This window comes from Mesoplodon densirostris, chromosome 16 (genome assembly GCF_025265405.1).
Source record: "Mesoplodon densirostris isolate mMesDen1 chromosome 16, mMesDen1 primary haplotype, whole genome shotgun sequence".
Lineage (NCBI taxonomy): Eukaryota > Metazoa > Chordata > Mammalia > Artiodactyla > Ziphiidae > Mesoplodon > Mesoplodon densirostris.
This window is the reverse complement of record NC_082676.1, coordinates 25,808,422-25,825,665: the sequence shown is the minus strand read 5'-3', so window position 1 is coordinate 25,825,665 and position 17,244 is coordinate 25,808,422. Positions and strand designations below refer to the sequence as shown.

At 39.0% G+C, this 17,244-nt stretch overlaps 1 protein-coding gene across 1 annotated transcript in view; it reads left to right on the top strand.

Moving 5' to 3' along the window:
* Positions 1–5,685: 5,685 nt before the first annotated feature.
* Positions 5,686–17,244, top strand: part of LOC132476912 (protein CBFA2T2-like) — a 38,865-nt gene continuing 27,306 nt past the window's right edge. The window contains exons 1-2 of the mRNA XM_060079177.1: positions 5,686–5,823; positions 9,252–9,493. Coding sequence (XP_059935160.1) covers positions 5,706–5,823; positions 9,252–9,493 — 360 coding nt within the window. The 5' untranslated portion in view covers positions 5,686–5,705. The remainder of the gene's footprint in view (positions 5,824–9,251; positions 9,494–17,244) is intronic.

Sequence of the window (17,244 nt, the reverse complement as noted above, 5' to 3'; positions counted from 1 at the left end):
TGCATTTGTTGGGTTTTTTTATTAGTTTTTATTGGAGTATAGTTGATTTACAAGTTGTGTTAGTTTCTGCTGTTCGGCAAAGTGAATCAGTTATACATATACATATATCCACTCTCTTTTAGATTCTTTTCCCATATAGGTCATAACAGAGTACTGAGTAGAGTTCCCTGTGCTATACAGTAAGTTCTTTTTAGTTCTCTATTTTATATATCATTGTGTGTATATGTCAATCCTAATTTCCCAATTTATCCCTTACCTCCATCATGCATTTGTTAAAAAGAAAAAAAAAAAGGTTGTGGAATTAAGAATTTCAGGACATAGTGTAAAATTAGAAAACAAAAGAAACAAAAAACCAAGGAGTAGTATAGTTTGTATGTGGTATGGATCAGTTGCCTGTTGGTCTGTTGCTGTAAGAAACCATGCTAAAACTTAGTGGCCTAAAACAATAATTTTGGGGGTTTTTTGGGTTAATGAATCTATGAGACGGGAATTTCTCCTGCTCTTGCTTTTGCTTATTGATTCATATGTCTGAAAGCAGTTAACTACAGATCAGACTCATTAGGTTAGGATCTTACATGTTTGGGGATCAGCTGGCCTTAGCTGGTATAACTCATCTCTGCTCCATGTGGTCTCATCCTCCAACAGACTAGTCTGGATTTGCTTTCATGGCAGGGTTAGCGTTGCGAGACAGATGTAGAACCAGCACTGTTACACTTCCATCACATTATATTGGCCAGAGCAAGTCAGGGGTCCTGGCCAGATTCAGGGGAGTAAGGGAATAGATCCCATTTCCTGAGGCATTGCAGAAGGCATGGTGCCATTCTTAGGGATGCTCAGTTTAATGTAATTATGCTGTCTTTGTATAAATGGGGGTGGGATAAGAATTTATTTTTGCATTTGCTCATTTGTACAGAGAAAGAGTGGATGGATACACAAGAAACAGATTTAAATGGTTACGTATGAGGTGGAGAATGTAGGTATAGAAGCAGGGAGTATTTCTTTTGATATAATATATTGATTTTTGAACCATATAAATGTATACTTATAATACATACAAAAAGAGAATTATCTACCTAGCCTCTGCCCCCCAAAATAGTTCTCTTTAAACCATCACGATGATTTCTAAGTTAGGAATATGATTTGTTTTAAAGAAATGGTAATGGCTTTCTTGGACACCCTGTTTGGAATGATCAGCATTTCTGTACTGTGCATCTGAAAGATCTATACTAAGCTTATTTTCCTCAGAGATGATAATCAGGAGCACTTGACCATATCTTCTTCTACCCAGAGTTTAGCATAGATAAATATCTCAATGGCCAAATAAAATGATTCCTTCTAGTAGATTGTTCATCTGATTCAGGTAAACATGTAAGAGTGTCTACTGCGTTGCACCAGCCATTATTACGTATATTACATACATATCCCTTCCCAATAACCCTGTGTCGTAAGTATTACCCTCAGAGACAGGTGAAGAAAACCATAGTCACACAGGTAAGTGATAGAGCATCCTTCACATCAAGCTCACCTTCTTTCACCTAAACATCCTTCACACTTGCAGCCCTGGGAGTTCCCCTTCTTTCCAGTTGTTTGTGGGTAGCCCTTCCCCTCAAAAACTGCATTTTTCTTCTCTCCTATTTATACCTCTTCTATTTATTGTTCCTTTGTCAACCTCAAAGTAATTTTTTAAAAACTGTAATGGAAAAGCAGTTCATAATGATTTGTAAATGCCCTCATTTGTGGGCAATTTATCCTACAAGATTCTTCTCAAGTAGTACTTACCTAGGATGTTTCTGTTTGTGTTTAGTATTACTTTCTTTTAAAGCTACAGAAGAATTCTGCTCTTTTTTTTTTTTTTTTCTTTTTGCGGTATATGGGCCTCTCACTGTTGTGGCCTCTCCCGTTGCGGAGCACAGGCTCCGGACGCGCAGGCCCAGCGGCCATGGCTCACGGGCCCAGCCGCTCCGCGGCATATGGGATCCTCCCAGACCGGGGCACGAACCCATATCCCCTGCATCGGCAGGCGGACTCTTAACCACTGCGCCACCAGGGAGGCCCGAATTCTGCTCTTTTGCTTCATGTTTGATTCTTCAAATTCCTGTGTGGGAAGAAAAATCACACTGCCCTCACACAGAACACTGTTTATTATTTTGTTCTCTCTTTCATCAGTTTTCTATTGTTATGACATCCATAGCATCTTGCACACTGAAGGGGTAAAATAATTAACCAGACGTATTTTTCCATGTTTGTCCCTCTTCTTTAGCTCAAGTTGTTTGGCTTTACATTGTTAGCTGTTGAAGCATCAGTGATCCTGCAAATTCATGTGGTTATATTTCTGTATATTTCCAAATATTTAAAATAACCAAAGCACAGTTATAGAGTGACTAAATTATCAGTTACGTTGAAACTTCGAGTCTATGTTTAGGATCAAGTTGAACCTTTCTGATAAAACTAAGGATTAATTTAATTTTCTAAGACTGAATACTTTGTGCCTTTTTTGTTTGTTTGTTTGTTTTGTTTTTGCGGTACGCGGGCTTCTCACTGTTGTGACCTCTCCCGTTGCGGAGCATGGGCTCCGGACGCGCAGGCTCAGCGGCCATGGCTTATGGGCCCAGCCACTCCGCGGCATGTGGGATCTTCCCAGACCGGGGCAGGAACCCGTGTCCCCTGCATCGGCAGGCGAATTCTCAACCACTGCGCCACCAGGGAAGCCCTACTTTGTCTCTTTGATTCAAGCAGTGGTGTTTACGGGCTGAAGTCACACTTAAGAAAAAAAAATTTCTTCTCTTTGAACTTTGTTTCTCTGGAATTGAAAAGAGCTCAAAATTTCGTTGGTTCTTTCAAGGGATCCAGGTAGATGTTTTTATAAAACCTAAGTTGTATAAAAATTCAGAAATGAACTCACTTTAAACGTGATAGCATAAAGGAATGTATTGGCCACCAAGCAGAGGGTTAAAATGCCTGCTTTGGAGTGTACTCCTTATTTACCATCTGAGCAACTGCTGGATTTGTCAGTTTATAAACCAGGATAGAGCTCTCACATCATGAAGTGAATTCTTGCCACCCAGCTTCCAACAAAAATATCATCTTACATTTTCTTGGTACTTTTGTAACTGTTGATTCTTGGATCATTCCATAAGGTATCTCTGAGGACCCATGGATTTTTGAATAGTATACACATTTTCTTTGGGGAACAAATGTTCATGTTAACTTGGACATAGTCATAAAGCTAGTTAAGTGATAAAATCAGGACTTGACACTAGTCTTCATGTTTTCTAATCATCATTCTTCTTTATTGAGTACCTTCTTTATAAACTAGCACTAGCCTAGGCATTATCTCTAATACTTACATCAAAATGAGGCCTGGAAAGGTGAAGTGATTTGATAAAATTCATACAGATTTTATTATTCAGTGATAAAATCGTCATTAGAATGACGCTTCACACCAAACCTCTCAGTCTCTGTACCCATACTTTTCCTACTAGACAACGGTTGTTGCTTGAAACGTGAGGCATGATACTAGTGTTGCAGGTGTGTGAGTAGTGACGTGAATAAGAGATAAGTAGTTTTAACCTAATGTGAGCCGTACTCTGGAGTCTGGGTTTTCCCCAGTTTCTAAGCTTTCAGTTGGTATATAATTCAGTGTTCTGCAGTTGGGCTGCTCTTGAGGTTTTCATTCTGCCAAGTGCTGACTGCTAAAACACATCTCACTGATAAGCCCTCCTCGGGCCTTTGGCACCCTTGCTGTAAAGGCAGGTGGTCTGAAGAAAGACTCCCCCTAGGTTGTTGCACACTATACACAACACATAACAGGGTGAGACAACTGTTAGTTCCTTCCTTCTTTTCTCGCCCCACCCTCCAGAAAGCTGGGCCCCAGATGGAAGAGCTGGAAACGTGTCAACTGTTCTCTGAAGGGCATTGAGAAAACACTGTCAAGAAGAAAAAGGCAAACACAATAGCTAATTAGTTCACTAATCAGATGGGATGACCGTCCATTTTACAAAGAAAGTGTCCTGGACAGAGACGGGAAGGGCTGGCAGAGTGTGCTCACATGGCTCTCAAAGCACTACACATTTTTGTCAGGGGATTTGTAACTTGGGGGCATCGCTGCCCTGATTGACTTTATATATTCATTATATCTCTCCCCAAAATGTGACCACTGCAAACGAAGGCCTAAAAATAATATTTGGGGATGTTTTCCTCTTGAGAAAGTGCCCTTGAAGGTGCCAAGATGCGCCTTGTTGCCAGTGTCATGAATCCTTTTTTATGTATTGTGTTTATCACTATGATCTCAGTGAAGGCAAACTTTGATTGAACATTCTCATTTGAACCTTTGGTCTCCATTTCTTGTACTTTACATTGAATTCAGCAGTTATTGGAGAATAAACACAGGGCACTTAAGGAAAAGCTTGGAATTACTGAGAGGAACATAGCTCAATTTAAAGGTGATTATGGTAGCCCTGGCCCTATTATTAACAAAGTAGGTAACAAGTTCCCTTTAATGGGAAAAAATAACTTTTTGAAGATATTAGAACATTACTCTTCATTATCAAGTCTTCTTCATATTAGCTCAGACCTAGTTCTAACATCACGTTTAATCTACCTAATCTGACTTTCTGGGATTTGTTGCCGTCGAGTGTTACCAAACCGCTGCTTAGTATGAATTGCTCTCGTAGATGAAGTAGCCTAAGTAGCCTGTGCTTAGCTTAGGGTCAACTCTACTTTTCTTTTTTTTGGACAATATACATCATAAATGACATGCCTGGTATCAGAGATGTTGACTCCACTTCATTTTTCTTACTTAGAAGAGTTGATATGTATAAACATGTATTTCATCATTCATAGTAATTTATAATCAACTGACTGATTGTATTTCCATGGCATGCAGTGGATGCTTACTTGTCTGGACAGTCCCACATTAGCTTTTTTTCCCCCCTACTACTTCAGTTAATTTGTAAGAAGTCAAAAAGAATGCGGTTGAGATAAGCTGAATTTATAACCTGGTTTCTTCCTTTCTCAGCCACTATCCTCACTGTTAACTCTCATGTCACGTCATCCCTTGACCTTACTGCCTTGTCTTAGATTCCTAGGGTTGCCATAACAAAGTACTATATACTGTGTGGCTTAAAACAACACTATTCTCTCCCAGTTCAAGAGGCCAGAAATCCAAAATCAAGGTATCAGCGGGGTTGATTCCTTCTTGGCCTCAGAGGAAGAATCTATTCTATACCTGTCGCCTAGCGACAGGTGTTTGCCTTGGCTTGTAGATGGCAACATTCCAATCTCTGCCTCCACTGTCACGTGCGTTCTTTCTGTGGGACTATGTGTGTCTTCACATAGTAGACTTCCCTCTGTGTGAGTGTCTGTCTTTTCTCCTCTTCTTATAAGGACGTCATTCATACTGGATTTAGGAACTACCCAGGTAATCCAGGGTGATCTCCTCCCCTCAGGATCCTTAACTTAATTATATCTTCAAGGACATTTTTTCCAAATAAGGAAACATTCACAGTTCAAGGAATTAAGAGGTAGACATATTTTGGGGGGCCTAATTCAGCCTATTATACTAAGTAAGCATCTTCTTCACTTCTCAGTCCTCTAGGTAAATATGTTGGTATTTCAGATTGTTGTGACTATTTTTCTTTTATAGAAAATTCTGATTTCCATTCCTTTTATTCTCTACAGTTGGTGCTGACAAAAGGGTGCCAGCAATGCCTGGATCGCCTGTGGAAGTGAAGATACAGTCAAGATCCTCACCTCCCACCATGCCACCCCTCCCACCAATAAATCCTGGAGGACCTAGGCCAGTGTCATTCACTCCTACAGCATGTGAGACCTCTGAATTACTTGGGTTTGTGGTTCACATGACATTTGGATCTAAATGAATGCCATTAAGCCTTCTATATTTACTACTCAACATTTTCAAAATGGCCGTTAACACACACACATGTATCTTGGTTGTTTCTTTTCTAAGTGGCTTTTTCCTTCTGAGAATAGTACATAGCTGATTTAGGTATTTGGAAATGTAGTAGTCTAAATATTTTGTTTTCATACTTTTTGGCTTGTATCTATTTTAATTTCTTTGGCTCTAAAATAATGAATTTAAATTATTATATTGATGAATAGGATTCAAAGTAAGTTTCATAAAATGATTGAACTACTCCAAGACTGTCTTAGTAAGGCTTTTTACAAAAAAAATTGCTTATTTTATTAGTTTACTAGGGCTGCTGTAACAAAATACCAAAGACTAGGTGGCTTAAATAACAGAAATTAACTTTTTCACAGTTCTGGAGGTTAGAAGTCCAAGATCCAGATGTCAGCAGGTTTGGTCTCTTCGGAAGCCTCTTTCCTTGTCTTGCAGATAGCTGCCTTCTTGCTGTGTCCTCTCATAGCCTTTCCTTGTGCATGTGCATCCTTGGTGCTTCCTCCTTTTCTTAGAAGTACAACAGTCATATTGGACTAGGACCTAGGCAGATGATCTCATTTAACCTTTAAGGGCCCTATCTCCAAATATAGTCATATTCTGGGGTACTGGGGGTCAGAACTTCAACATAGGAGTCTGGGAGGGGGATACAATTTAGTCCATAACAATTATATTAGACAATAAATAAAAGTTGTTCAGCCTAACGAGTCACCAAGGAAATGCAAACTAAAACCCAATGTAGTACCACATACACCCACAAGAATGTTCAGAATGAAAATGAATATCAAGTTTTGGAGAGTATGTGTGGAGCAACTTGAACAATCATACATTGTTTATGAGAAAAATTTTTGGTAGTATCTACTAAATCTGAATTTCCCCAAACCCTGTAACTCTGCAAATTTAGTCCTAAAACCTCAATTTAAAAAAGAAGGTTTAATTATTTATTGTCCCCAAACATTTGAAATTGAGTAACTGGCAGCTGTGACGATTTCAGCCAAAGTTTATGAAATGAAGTTTGATACCCTTTTTTCTTAAATTGTATTTTTTATCTCAAAGTTAAACAGCCTTAGATAAAGATACTATCTTGAAGTGAAACAAATTTAAACCCAGGCTGTCATTCAAATTTCAAGATATAGACAGTAGGGGGGTGTGTGTGTGTGGTGTCAACCCTTTTGACCCCCATAGTTGCCTATTTAGGGATGAATATGTTTTATTTCAGAAAATGTGATCATACAGTTTTACTGAAGAAATTGTAAAACAGCCCGTGTAAGTGTCAGGGTGGCAAAAAGCATAGTAATGTATTATTTTTATAGGTTGCTTCAAAAGAGGGCAGCTCTCCAATGGCAATGGACCTTTCTGTGAACACTAAGAAATGGTACACCATTGCAGCTGATTTTCTGTATTGCTGAGGTTGAGTGTTGAGCCTTCCTTTCCAGTAGCTCTAGCGTCCTTTATTGGAAGACACAGTAGAGACACCCTCTTTTTCTCAGCCTGTTAACCTTTTATGCAGTGAGCCATACACATACAGCATACACAGTTCATAACAGCTTAGCTAATTATGATATACACAGATGTGTGTTTAATCAAGAAGTAGACAGTCTTTCAAGGCAGTATAAATACAGAAAGAAATAAGTATAATCTGGTAAGTAAAATATTGGAAGCATGTACATGGGCAGCACAGAGCAAAGTTATTAAATCTAGTAGGAGCAGCGGAGTCTGTCAGATAATGCTTCTTCATACAGGTGATATGTTTTTAGACTTAGTTTTACTTTCTTAAATTTTCAAGCCTGGATATGATTAAATGAAAAATCTGTTGACACTTAGGCACTAGGTAATTTTATTTCATTCATCAGGGAAGAAGGAGCTTTGCCTCCAAGAACATAGCTCTAGAGCTGTGTTCCAAATTAAAACTACAAGAAATGACTGTTAAGAACAATGGGCAGGGACTTCCCTGGTGCTGTAGTGGTTAACAATCCACCTGCCAATGCAGGGGACACAGGTTCAATCCCTGGTCCTGGAAGATCCCACATGCCACGGAGCAACTAAGCCCGTTCGCCACAACTACTGAGCCTGCGCACTTAGAGCCCGTGCTCTGCAACAAGAGAAGCCACCTCAATGAGAAGCCTGCACACCACAACAAAGTGTAGCCCCAGCTTGCCGCAACTAGAGAAAGCCCACATGCAGCAACAAAGACCCAACGCAGAGAAAAATCAAAATAAATACATAAATTTTTTAAAAAAGAAAAAAGAACAACAGGCAAATAGGAAAACCGTAATTAATCACATGTATTATAATTTGATCAGAAATATAGAATGGAAGTGTCCCATATGGTATCTAGAGAATGCTATATTGAATGACCAAGAATTTGGCACTGTCAAGGCAGAGAAAAACTGATTTTGATGGACATGAATATTCTGAGTGGTCAAAGAGATACATATCTCATTGCAGGAATAGGTCACTAAACCTATAGCCTAGAAAAAAAACATTTCTCACATTAACACAACTCTCTGCTTTCTGATTATCTTGTTCAAATGCTATATATTTTTAATATAAATTTATTGATTTAATTTATTTTTGGCTGCATTGGGTCTTTGTTGCTGCATGCGGGCTTTCTCTAGTTGTGGTGGGCAGGGGCTACTCTTCATTGCACTGCGCGGGCTTCTCATTGCAGTGGCTTCTCTTATTGTGGAGCATAGGCTCTAGGTGCTCGGGCTTCAGTAGTTGTGGCATGCGGGCTCAGTAGTTGTGGCTCGCGGGCTCTAGAGCACAGGCTCAGTAGTTGTGGCGCACAGGCTTAGTTGCTCTGTGGCATGTGGGATCTTGCCAGACCAGGGCTTAAACTCGTGTCCCCTGCATTGGCAGGCGGATTCTTAACCACTGTGCCACCAGGGAAGCCCCCAGATGCTACATTTAAATTGACTGCTTAGATTCTTTGGGAACCTGAGGTTGAGAAGGAGTTGTCACATAAGAGACGGGCATTAGTGTCCAGTCATTGGAAATCCATATTCTACCAGACTCCTCTCATGCAGCCCATTGCAAGAAGTCCTAAAATCTACCCATCCCTCCCCTTGGCACCTGTAGAATTTAGATGTCCCTTCTCTTTGCTCTTGTAGCACTCATACTCTTCTAACACTTTATGTTATTCTGTTACCATTTTTTACCTGGCAACCTGTCTCACTATAAAGCAACATTGTTGAGGGCTGAAAACGTGTCTTGTGTACTCTTTTAACATGTGATTTACAAAATTCAAATGAATAAATGAAGGCAAATGCAAACAAAGAAGAAATGAACAGAGATCCTTATGTTTTGCACTTAAACCAAGTCTTTCTTTTAGTGAGCAACGGCATCAACCATTCTCCTCCCACCCTGAATGGTGCCCCATCACCACCACAGAGATTCAGCAATGGTCCTGCCTCTTCCACATCATCTGCACTAACAAATCAACAGTTGCCAGCCACTTGTGGTGCCCGGCAGCTCAGCAAGTTGAAACGTTTCCTCACCACTCTGCAACAGTTTGGCAATGACATCTCACCTGAGATTGGGGAGAAGGTGCGGACTCTCGTTCTAGCACTGGTGGTAAGTACATCACTGTCGACCGCTGCTTGAGTATATGGCTCAGAACTGAAGCCAGCAGAGAGGTTGTACATACTTCTCCTCATTCCCTAACTTGTAGCAGTGTGGCCGATTCTACAGTCTAGATTAGTTTAACTTGTATAATAATGTTGAATCATGGATTTCAGTTGTGGATAATGCTTATCAAAGAAACAGAAGCAAAATCTATAACGTTTACCGTATTGTTTCTTATGGTATCAATTGAATTCCGATAAACAACTTGAATTTCTCTTAAAAGTGAGTTTCAACAGGCCCACTGAGGTACAACTAAGTTTTGTTCCTTAATATATTCAGTGCCTGGTGCATTGTTTCCAAACCAGAGAAAAAAGACAAATGGTTTAATTTTCAAGATAATAATTTGTGAAATTACAAGTTTTGTGGTCTAAATAAATAGTATCAAAGGGATTACATTCTTCAGCTCCTCATGCAAATACAATTTCTTGAGGATTTTCAAGGAACAAAGTTTTTTTTCCATACTGAGTGGCGTGATATAAGGTAGTGATCTTACATTGACAGCTGGGAGGGGTTTGACTCTTAGTGTATATAAGGGATGAGCTTCCAGTTCTTAATGTTTGTAAATTGAATTCCTCAAGATGTACCTCAACTAAAAGCACACTGTGCTCCTGCATGTTACTCTCTGTATGTGATAAAGATGAATCACAGTTCTAAACTTTTACCAGGCAGTTGTCAAAGTGTAATTCGGGACCCCTAGGATTTCTCGAGACCCTTTTTGGAAGTCCAGGAGGTCAAAAACATTTTCATAATAATACTAAAATGTTACTTGCCTTTTGACTCTTATTCTCTCATGACTGTATTGTGGAATTTTCTAGAGGCTGCATGACATAGGATGTTGAAACAGGTTAAATGCAGAAGCAGATTAGGAGAATCCAGCTCTCTTTTCTTAAGCTAGATAGCAGAGAGATTTGCAAAACTGTACAAACAGTGCCGTTCTCCTTACTACAATTTTTAACCATTTTTTAAAATTGAAGGATAGTTAATTTACAATGTTGTGTTAGTTTCAGGTGTACCGCAAAGTGATTCAGTTATATTCTTTTTCAGATTCTTTTCCATTATAGGTTATTACAAGGTACTGAATCTAGTTCCCTGTGCTATAGAGCAGGCAGGTCCTTGTTGTGTATCTATTTTATACATAGTAGTGTGTACCTGTTAATCCCAAATTCCTAATTTATTCCTTCCCCACTTTCCCTTTTGGTAACCATAGTTTGTTTTCTATGCCCGTGAGTTATTTCTGTTTTGTAAACCAATTCATTTATATCATTTTTTTAGGGTCAACATTTAAGTGATAATTGGAATTCCCTGGCAGTCCAGTGGTTAGGACTCTGTGCTTTCACTGCTGTGGGCCATGGTTCAATCCCTGGTTGGGGAACTAAGATTCTGCAAGCTGCGCCACACAGCCAAAAAAAGAAAAAAATTTCAGTGATATCATATGCTATTTGTCTTTCTCTGCCTGACTTACTTCACTTAGTATGATAATCTCTTTCTAGATGCATCTATGTTGTTGCAAATGGCATTATTTCATTCTTTTTTATGACTTAGTAATATTCCATTGTGTATATGCTGCATCTTCTTTATCCATTCATCTGTCAATGGACATTTAGGTTGTTTCCATGTCTTGGCTCTTGTAAATACTGCTGCTGTGAACATAGGTGTGCATGTATCTTTTCAAATTATAGCTTTGTCCAGATATATGCTCAGGAGCATATGACAACTCTATTTTTAGCTTTTTGAGCAAACTCCATACTTTTCTCCATAGTGGCTGCACCAATTTACATTCCCACCAACAGTGGGAATGTCAAAGAAAAAGCAGGTTTCCTTTTTCTCCATACCCTCTCCAGCATTTATTATTTGGAGACTTCTTAATGATGGCCATTCTGACCAGCGTGAGATGGTACCTCATTGTAATTTTGATTTGCATTTCTCTAGTAATTATCAGTGTTGAGCATCTTTTCATGTGCCTGTTGGCCATCTTCTTTGGAGAAATGTCTATTTTGTTCTTCTGCCTACTTTTTTTTAATTGGGTTATTTGTTTTTTGATATTCAGCTATATGAGCTGTTTGTATATTTTGGAGATTAATCTCTTGTCAGTTGCATTGTTTGCAAGTGTTTTCTCCCAGCCTGTAGATTGTCTTTTCATTTTGTATATGGATTCCTTTGCTGGGCAAAAGCTTTTAAGTTTAATTAGATCCCATTTGTTGATTTATTTTTTTATTTCCTTACTCTAAGAGATGGATCCAAAAAAATATTGCTGTGATTTACGTCAAAGAGTGTTCTGCCTATGTTTTCCTCTAGGAGTTTTACAGTATCCAGTCTTATATTTAGGTCTTTAATCCATTTTGGGTTTATTTTTCTGTATGGTGTTAGAGAATGTTCTAATTTCATTCTTTTACATATAGCTGTCCAGTTTTCCCAGCACCACTTATTGAAGAGACTGTCTTTTCTGCGTTGTATATTCTTGCCTCCTTTGTTGTAGATTAATTGAGCATAAGTGCATGGGTTTATTTCTGGGCTTTCTATCCTTTTCCATTGATCTGTGTGTCTGTTTCTGTGCGAGTACCATACTTTTTTGATTACTGTAGCTTTGTAGTAGAGTCAAGTTAGGGAGTGTGATTCCTCTAGCAGTGTTTTTTCTCAAGATTCTTTTGGCTATTCGGGATCTTCTGTGTTTCCACACACATTAAAAAGTTTTTTGTTCCACTTCTGTGAAAAATGCCATTGGTGATTTGATAGGGATTGCATTGAATCTGTAGATTTCCTTGGGTAGTATGGTCATTTCAACAATATTCATTCTTCTAATCCAAAACAAGGTATATCTTTGCATCAGTTTGTGTCATCTTCAGTTTCTATCATCAGTGTCTTATAGTTTTGGGGTACAGGTATTTTCCCTCCTTAGGTACATTTATTCCTAGGTATTTTATTCTTTTTGATGCAGTGTTAACTGGGATTGTTTCCTTAATTTCTCTTTCTGATATTTTGTTGTTAGTGTATAGAAATGCAACAGATTTCTGTATATTAATTTTGTATCCTGCAACTTTATTGACTTCATTGATGAGCTCTAGTATTTTTCTGGTAGCATCCTTAGGATTTTCTGTATGTAGCAAAATGTCGTCTGCAAACAGTGATGGTGTTGCTTTTAATTTTCCAGATTGGATTCCTTTCTTTTTTTTTTCTTCTCTGATTGCTGTGGCTGGGACTTCCAAAACTATGTTGAATAAAAATGACAAGAGTGGGAATCCTTGTCTTGTTCCTGATCTTAGAGGAAATGCTTTCAGCTTTTCACCCTTGAGTATGCTGTTAGGTGTCGGTTTGTCATATATGGCCTTTATTATGCTAAGTAGGTTCTCTCTTTGCCCACTTTCTGAAGAGTTTTTTATCATAAATCGGTGTTGAATTTTATCAGAAGCTTTTTCTGCGTCTGTTGAGATGATCATATAGTTTTCATTCTTCAGTTTGTTAATGGGTGTATAACATTGATTAATTTGTGGTGATCATGGTGTATAATCCTTTTAATGTATTGTTGGATTCTGTTTGCTAGTATTTTGTTGAGGATTTTTGCATCTGTGTTCATCAGTGGTATTGGCCTGTAATTTTCTCTTTTTTTTGTAATATCTTTATCAGGGTGATTGTGACCTCATAGAATGAGTTCGGAAGTGTTCCTCCCTCTGCCATTTATTGGAATAGTTTCAGAAGGATAGGTATTAACTCTTCTTTAAATGTTTGGTATAATTCACCTGTGAAGCCATCTGGTCTTGGACTTTTGTTTGTTGGGAGTTTTTAAGTTGCTTATTTAATTTCTTTTTTTTTAATTTTATTTATTTTTGGCTGTGTTGGGTCTTTGTTGCTGCGTGCGGGCTTTCGCTAGTTGTGGCAAGTGGGGGCTACTCTTTGTTGCGGTGTACAGGTTTCTCATCGTGGTGGCTTCCCTTGTTGCAGAGCACGGTCCCTAGAGCATGCGGGCTTCAGTAGTTGTGGCTCACAGGCTCTAGAGCACAAACTCTGTAGTTGTGGCTCACTGGCTTAGTTGCTCTGCGGCATGTGGGATCTTACTGGACCAGGGATCGAGCCCATGTCCCCTGCATTGGCAGGCAGATTTTTAACCACTGCGCCACTGGGGAGATCCCAGGTTGCTTATTTAATTTCATTACTGGTAATTGGCCTGTTCATATTTTCTGTTTCTTCCTGGTTCAGTCTTGGCAGATTGTACATTTCTAAGAATTTGTCCATTTCTTCTAGGTTGTCCATTTTATTGGTATATAGCTGCTCCTAGTAGTCTCTTAACATCCTTTGTGTTTCAGTGGTGCCAGTTGTAACTTCTCCTTTTCTGATTTTATTGATTTGGGCCCTCTCCCTTTTTTTACTTGATGAGGTTTATCAATTCTGGTTATCTTTTCAGAGAACCAGTTTTTAGTTTCATTGATGTTTTCTTTTCTTTTTTTTTTTTTTTTTAGTCTCTACTTCATTTATTTCTGCTGTGATCTTTATGATTTCTTTCCTTCTACTAACTTTGGGTTTTGTTTGTTCTTCTCTAGTTGCTTTAGGTATAAGTTTAGGTGGTTCATTTGAGATTTTTCATGTTTCCTGAGGTAAACTAGTATCACTATAAACTTCCCTCTTAGAACTGCTTTTGCTGTGTCCCATGGGTTTTGGATTGTTGTGTTTTCATTTTCATTTGTCTCTAGGTATTTTTTATTTCCTCTTTGATTCCTTCAGTGATCCATTGGTTGTTCAGTAGCATGTTGTTTAGCCTCCAAGTGTTTGTGTTTTAAAAGATGCTTGATATGATTTCAGTTTTCTTAAATTTACCAATTTCTTGCCCATCATGTGATCTGTCCTGGAGAATGTGCCATTTACATGTGAAAAGAATTTGTATCCTGCTGCTTTCAGATGGAATGCCCTATAAATATCACTTAAGTCCATCTGGTCTAATGTGTCATTTAAGGCCTGTGTTTCCTTACTGATTTTCTGTCTGGATGATCTGTCCATTGATGTAAATGGGGTATTAAAGTTCCCCACTATTATTGTGTTACCATCAGTTTCTCCTTTTATGTCTGTTAACATTTGCCTTATAAATTGAGGTGCTCCTATGTTGTGTGCATATGTATTTACAATTGTTCTATCTTCTTCTTGGATTGATCCTTTGATCATTATGTTTGTTTGTTTGGGTTTTTTTGGCCACGCTCCTTAGCTTGTGGGATTTTAGTTCCTCGACCAAAGATTGAACCCAGGCCCTCGGCAGTGAGAGCACAGAGTCCTAATTACTGGACCACTAGGGAATTCCCAGTCATAGCCTTTTTCGTTCTTTTAAAGAAATTTTTATATATTTATTTGTTTATTTATTTGGTTGCACCAGTTCTTAGTTGCAGCAGGTATGTTCCTTAGTTGCGGCTTGGTGGCTTCTTAGTTGTGGCATGCAAACTCTTCATTGCGGCATGCATGTGGGATCTAGTTCCCTGACGAGGGATCGAACCCAGGCCTCCTGCATTGTGAGCGCGGAGTCTTCCACTGCAACACCAGGGAAGTCCCCACAGTCTTTATTTTAAAGTCTCTCTTGTCTGATATGACTATTGCTACTCCAACTTTCTTTTGATTTCCATTTGCATGGAATACCTCTTCCTATCTCCTCACTTTCAGTCTGTATTTGTCTCGAAATCTGAAGTGAGCCTCTTGTAGGCAGCATGTATATATGGGTCCTGTTTTTGTATCCATTCAGCAGTCTGTCTTTTGGTTGGAGCATTTAGTCCATTTACATTTAGAGTAATTACTGTTATGCATGTACGTATTGCCATTTTGTTAATTGTTTTGGATTTGGTTTTGTAGGTCTATTTTTCACCTTTCTTCTTTTGTTCTCTTCTGTGATTTGATGACTATCTTTAGTGTTGTGTTTGCATTCCTATTTCTTTTTTGTATGTATACTTCTTATAGATTTTGTAGAGCAGCCTGTATATATAGGTTTTTGTAGAGCAGGTTTTTGTATAGCAGCCTATATATATATATACATGCTTGTGTTAAGTTGCTGATCTCTTACTTTCAAATGGGTTTTAGATACCCTGCATTTGTACTCTGTTCCCCTTAAGATTATTGTTTTTGATATTATATTTTACATCTAATTGTTCTGTGTGTTCCTTTTCTTTTTAAAAATTTATTTTATTTATTTATTTTTGGCTGCATTGGCTCTTTGTTACTGCGCGTGGGCTTTCTCCAGTTGTGGTGAGCAGGGCTTACTCGTAGTTACAGTGCACGGTCTCCTCATTGTGGTGGCTTCTCTTGTTGCGGAGCACAGGCTCTAGGCGTGCGGCTTCAGTAGTTGTGGCACACGGCTCAGTAGTTGTCGCTTGCGGGCTCTAGAGCGCAGGCTCAGTAGTTGTGGCGCATGGGTTTAGTTGCTCTGTGGCCTGTGGGATCATCCGGACCAGGGCTTGAACCCATGTTCCCTGCTTTGACAGGCAGATTCTTAACTACTGTGTCACCAGGGAAGTCCATTTTGTATGTTTCTTAACTGCTTATTGTGGATACAGAAATTTTACTACTTTTATCTTTTAACTACCTCCCCAGTAGCTTTGTATATGGATGAGTTCCTACCTTTATTATATATTTGCCTTTACCAGTAAGCTTTTCCATTTCATAATTTTCTTGTTTCTAATTGTGGCCTTTTCTTTTCTGCCTAGAGAAGTTCCCTTAGCATTTGTCATAAAGCTGGTTTAGAGTGCTGAATCCTTTCAGCTTTTGCTTGTCTGTTAAGCTTTTGATTTCTCCACCAAATCTGAATGAGAGCCTTGCTGGGTAGAGTATTCTTGGTTGTAGATTTTTCTCTTTCATCACTTTAATTGTATTGTGCCACTCCCTTCTGGTCTGGAGAGTTTCTGCTGAAACAAATCAGCTGATAGCCTTATTAGGAGTTCCTTTGTGTGTTATTTGTTGCTTTTCCCTTATTGCTTTTAATATTCTCTCCTTATCTTTCATTTTTGTCATTTCGATTACAGTGTGTCTTGGTGTGTTTCTCTGCAGGTTAGTCTTGTATGGCAGGGATCCCCAACCCCTGGGCCATGGACCAGTAGCAGTCCGTGGCCTGTTAGGAGCTGGGCCGCACAGCAGGAGGTGAGTGGCGGGAGAGTGAGCTAAGCTTCATCTGCCACTCCCCATCGCTCGCATTAATGCCTGAACCATCCCATCCTCCACCCCACCCCCTGTGGAAAAATTATCTTCCATGAAACCAGTCCATGGTGCCCAAAAGGTTGGGGACTGCTGCTGTATGGGACTCTGTACCTCCTGGACTTGGGTGACTATTTCCTTTCCCAGGAGAGGGAAGTTAACAGCTATTATCTCTTCACATATTTTCTCGGGCCCTTTCTCTCTTTCTCTACTCCTTCTGGGTCCCCTATAATGCAAACATTAGTGTGCTTGATGTTGTTCCAGAGGTCTCTTACACTGTCTTCATTTCTTTTCATTCTTTTTTCTCTTTGATGGCAGTGATTTCCACTATTCTGTGTTTCAGCTCACTGATCCATAATTCTGCCTCGTTTAGTCTACTGTTGATTCCTTCTAGTGTATTTTTCATTTCCGTCATTATATTCTTCACTTCTGTTTGGTTGTTCTTTATATTTTCTAATTCTTTGTTAAAACTGCTAGTTTATTGCTCTCCATCCATTTTCCTCCCACGTCCTGTGATCATCTTTATGATCATTACTCAACTCTTTCTC